At 37.4% G+C, this 5,414-nt stretch overlaps 1 protein-coding gene across 1 annotated transcript in view; it reads right to left on the bottom strand.

The window, feature by feature from the left end:
* Positions 1–5,414, bottom strand: part of NDC1 (NDC1 transmembrane nucleoporin) — a 65,691-nt gene that overhangs the window by 12,770 nt on the left and 47,507 nt on the right. The window contains exons 12-13 of the mRNA XM_019666385.1: positions 3,322–3,511; positions 3,091–3,191 (exon numbers count right to left, since the gene is read on the bottom strand). Of these exons, the coding sequence (XP_019521930.1) occupies positions 3,091–3,191; positions 3,322–3,511 (291 nt within the window). The remainder of the gene's footprint in view (positions 1–3,090; positions 3,192–3,321; positions 3,512–5,414) is intronic.

The following is a 5,414-nucleotide window of genomic DNA, read 5'->3' as shown; positions in this document are numbered from 1 at the left end:
GACAGCAACTTGTCTGTTCCCCTTCCCCGATTCCCCAACACTGTTCCCTCCAATTCCCCAATAAAATCTTAAAAAAAAAAAAAAAAAAAAGAGTTAGTAGGGGCAAGAGGCCACAGTAATAATTCAGGTCAGGAATTCCAAGGGCCTGAAGTAAGGCCAACACAGGAGGGATGGGCAAACAAGAATGGGTGGGTGGTGGATACAGAATGATCCCTGGAGGTTTTGCCACACGGATACAAGTGAAGGATATAGGGACAAAGAGTTGACAGAATTAGGAACAAAATGGTTGAAGTGACAGACTATTAAGATCTAAGCTGACTAAGAAAACACATAATTAAAGCCAGCGGGGACTGAAAGACAAAGGAAAAGAGAAAATACTGGTAAGGACACAGTGTACAGAAAAAGCAAGCATGAGAGGGCTATGCTTGGAGTAAGGGCTCTTACATGAGTCCACAGATATATGGGTAAAATTTAGAGGACGTGAATTTTAGGATAAAAATTACATATTTGTCTTCACTATTAAGCTCTAATTAAAAATTAGCATTTCTTTCAATGATGAATGTAAGTAACAAATCGCAATTGCATTAGCAGTTCCTGTGACTATCACCAACAGAAATTGCCAATTATCTTCATATCACACTACTATTGCAATTATCTTGAAATACCATCAATTTTATCACTATTTCAAAATGATGATAGTTATTAGACTCACTGTTATTTAATGCATGAATTAAAAGGCACACATTACTATATCACAAATTTAATACTTTCATAATTTTATTCCAATATAATTGCTTTCCTTTCTAATCCTAAGTACTTTATTTTATGCATTTAAAAACATTATTCTGAAAAAAAGTCCACGGGCTTCATCAGACTGCCAAAGAGATCTTCAGTACAAAAATGTTTAAGGAGTCTGTTTTAGAGAATAGAATCCTGGAGTTTTAAGCTTTGAAGGTTGAGAATTCAGGGCATAATGAGGCCCGGGTGATAGCCATGGGATGAGACTAAACAATATATGAGAAGTCAAAGAACTGTGCTGCCAAAAGGGTGTGAGACAAATATCCATCCATGGACACTGGACTCATTACAACCAATCTAAGGCAATGGGGTGGAAAAGGCAAGACTGTCAGATAGTATGCCAAATCTGATGACTGCCTAGTATGACCAAAAGGTTGATATGACGTGGCCTCGGAGAGAAGAGATACCACGAGCTCTACACAAGGAGGGGTTTTTATACTCAGAAGCTAAGTACTGGTCCTGTTTTTGTTCCTTTTACTTCTTCCAAGTCTTAAAAATATGCCTCTTTCTACTCTGCTGCTTGAAAGTATTCTCCTTTCCAACTCCTCTATTTCAAAGTAAATAGGGTTGGGCCTTTCGACAAATCTGAAATTCCTACCTTCCTAATCAAAGGTATAAACAACTATAGTCAAATAAACTGATCACTTTCCTTGTCATACCTACCCATAACCAACTACAAAGAATTAGGAATTTTGATGGTGGGAAGGTGAGAAGAATATCTCCAGGGCAGTGTGATCCTTATGAAATCAATTCAGTTCCAACCAGTATTTTAAAAAATGAAATAGAATGAAAAACATTAGATGGCAATGCACATAGTAAAAGGTAAGTACTGTTCTAAGACTCTTTTGTTTCTGTTAATACACACACAAACAATGTCTAACATAAATGTACTGCAGGTCATGGTTCCAGGGGTAGTAGACCTGTTCTCTCTGAAGAGAATCTCGTGTGAAAATAAAAGGCCCAAGATAAAAACTGAGGTACGTGGATCTGCAGCTTTCCCTGGAGTCTACTACACCGCTAATGACCTGCCATCAGCTTGGGTTCAAGTCCCAGCTCTGCCACCTACAAGATTTGTGTGTGTGAAAGTCACTGCACTACCAAGCCTCCCTCATCTGTAAAACAGGGCTAAAATACCTCCATCTGAATTACTTCACTGGATAGTTATAAGGATCAAAAATAGAATGATATGAAACCATTCTGTAGACTGTAAAACACTGTGCTGGTATTTATTGTGAACTACATGGACAGGGTGATTAGAAACAAACTCTGCTCTATGAGTACGAAAAATATGCCCAAATCGTGGTTACCCCAGTGTGACCAGACAAGCCAAATACTAGAAGTTTGGGGGAAATACTAGGAAAGTGTTTCTTTAGAGAAAAGTAACTGGGAAAAGAGCATAAATAATAAAACTATCCATGTGTACATACATGTCTCAAGTAACACATGAGAAAGTGGGCACAAAAAAGACTCAAAGCAAAAAAACACACACACACACACTCGTTTTGATGGGTAACATTTTCAGAGGTAAAATGAATTGAGATAAAGAAAGGGACAGTGAAGCATGTTTTCTCTTCATATCTTAAACTGCTTCCCAAGACCAAAAGATGCACCAGCTGTTATCCGTCAAGCCTAGTTCAATATCACCTCCTCCAGAAAACCTACTGCACACCCCCAGCTCTAAATGCCTCTAGCACTCAACGGTTTATATCTCTCATCTGACACACACCAATATGACAAGGCGGTATAAAGCATATCACCCAACATGAAGTTAGGAAAGGCAGCCTCTACATTTTATTTTTCTGCCTTTAAGTCTAGGACTAAAAAGACCTGTTAGTTTAAAACTATGCACCCATCCTGAAGGCAGGTGTTCACTGGCTTCAGCTCTATTGTTTTGAGCCTCTGACCAATAGTAATTTGTTATCTGCATGGGCAATTTAATTACAGATCACTTTTAGTAGCTACAAATTGTGTAACAATCCAAACATGTATCACTGAACAGAACTGTAATCTAAATAATCTGATTAATACCAGCGGTATAGCCTACAGGTTTAGTATACTTTCTTTTTCTGTTACTACAAAATTATTACTTATCAATAAATTAAAAGTTTCTCTTCCTTGTCTCTTAGATCGTAATATCCTAAGGGTGAGAATAACACCATTATTTTTACTTCTAACATACATTTTGCTACTCAGTAAATATGATATATTAAAAAAAAAATACCCTGAAAAACAGGCAGGGGGTGGGGGGAAGGAACAGGCCCTCTACCGCCACCCAACCCAAGTATTGCCTACCTCTTGCAGTGTCAACAAAGTATTAAGAATAGCTGGTAGTGTAGTCTGTACAACCCCAAATCTATCTTCTGTAAATGATGCTGCTACTAGGTGAGACAGACCTTAAGGGGAAAGAAGAAAAAAGTTACAAGTGAATCAAAATTAGGCAAATCTATTTGCAATACATTTATTTGTGAAAGGATTAATATTCTGAATATGTAAACAACTTCTAAATAAAAGAGGGGGAAATACAACAGAAAATGGGCACGAGACTAGAAGAGGCACTGGAAAGGTGCTCAACTGCAGTAGTCACAAGTAAGATGACCGTCTGCTTTACTTTGTAGTAGAAAAAAATTTTTTGAAGCTTGTGAGGATACTTTTCGTTAGGTGTCAGGAAAGGCCTCTCTGAAGAAGTATCATTCAAGCCTTGAGAAGGCAGTATCTATAAGATATATACAAAAGTTCTTTAACAACTGAGTTTTCATATTTAACTTAAGTTATATATTAAATATGTTAAATAAGTTGTATCAACATAAGTTGACAGTTAAAAACAATCTATGGGGCCCGCCGAGTGGCACGTTGGTTAAGAGCTGGCTTGGGACGCCAGAGAGCCCCGGTTCGGATCCCACATTGAGGGCCAGTGACACTGCCCTCTACAGCTAAGATGCTGAACAACAGCTCAACCTGGAGCTGGGCTGCCATGAGTCGCCAGTGACTGCGTAGNTCACTGGCCCTCATGTGGGATCCGAACCGGGGCCCTGCTGCTCAGAGCTGGCAACCCAAGCCAACCCTTAACCAACACGCCACTCGGCCAGCCCTGATTTCTGTCTTTTTAAAAACCCTTTACTATAGTTTAGCAGAGTTTAGGGGAACAGACAAGATTTAATATGTGTCTGTCTGCCACGATAACTTCAAGTCCAATCGTTTATTCTTTCAATGGTAACTAATAAGAATGTTTCCCCAAACTGGTACATACTTGAGATAATTTTAGGCAGTATGGGAGGTAGTATTCAGTGACATACTTAAGCAACATCAAACAACAATGAATCACAATGGAAAAGTTACTTCCTTTTCAATTTTCTTGCCAACCTTCTGATTAACTCTCAGTATATCAGGAGAAGTAGTCATCATCATTTACCACCTTAGTCCAATGGACCCTTTTTATAGTTTAAAGTTGAAGGAATGCTGTCACGTGTACTTTCAGCAAAATGGGATGATTCAGATTCTTATTTATATTGTGGAACAAAGTCCTTCCTGTTGAGTGACTTACTAGATGAAAACATCACATATATTTCCTTTTTTCTCCTTAAAAACATGTTCTGTAAAAAATTCTTGAGTTTGAGAAAATCTATCTAGAATATTATCATCTGAAATGTCAGTCTGAAATTCCTCTTATATGATCAATTTCACCATCATCATTAAAGTCTACAACTACACTGGTCCAATATGATCACCACTAAGACACATGTAGCTATTGAGCACTTGCAATGTGGCTCATTTGAATTGAGATATGCTGTAAGTCAAAAATATAGACCAGATTTTGAATACTTACTTTAAAAAAGAATATAAAATAGCTCAATAATTTCATATTGATTACATGATAAAATGATATTTTAGATATACTGAGACAAATAAAATGCAGTGTTTCCCCCAAAATAAGACAGGGTCTTATATTAATTTTTGCTCCAACAATCCATATTTACTCATTTATTCATGTACAAAAATCTACATTTATTCAAACAGTCATGTCTGGCTGATGATCTTAACTGGGGCTTATGTTTGGGGTCCGGCTTATTTTATTTATTTATTTTTTGGACTGGAAAAATTAATATTATTTTTTTTATTGTGAAATACACATTTTTAAAAATTAGTTTCAGCGATACAACACAGTGCAATAGTTATAATTTTTTCCCCTGGAAGTGACAACCCCCCTCCCCCAATCCACTGCCCCACTTCCCCCACCAATATCATTTATATCTGTTGCAATTCCCTTCACTCCACTCCCACACTATACTCCACGTCCCATGACCAGATAGATAGATAGATATTCACTTATAGTTGACATACAATATTATACAACACCAGCTTCAGGTGTACAGTGCAGTGATCAAGCCTCTACCCCATCTATGATGTGGTCTCCCTAACAAGACATTGCGGTCAGGCTTATATTATATTATGAGCATCCTGAAAAATCATGCTAGGGCTTATTTTCCAGTTAGGTCTTATTTTCGGGGAAACACGGTATATTATGAAAACAAATATCACCTGTATTTTTTTAATGTGGCTACTAGAAAATGTAGTTACATATGTGAATTATATGTCTATTGAACAGAGATGGTCTAGAA

Source organism: Hipposideros armiger, unplaced genomic scaffold, assembly GCF_001890085.2.
Source record: "Hipposideros armiger isolate ML-2016 unplaced genomic scaffold, ASM189008v1 scaffold_469, whole genome shotgun sequence".
NCBI classification, from domain to species: domain Eukaryota; kingdom Metazoa; phylum Chordata; class Mammalia; order Chiroptera; family Hipposideridae; genus Hipposideros; species Hipposideros armiger.
The sequence above is the reverse complement of the archived record's forward strand: the minus strand, read 5'-3'. Positions and strand labels throughout refer to the sequence as shown.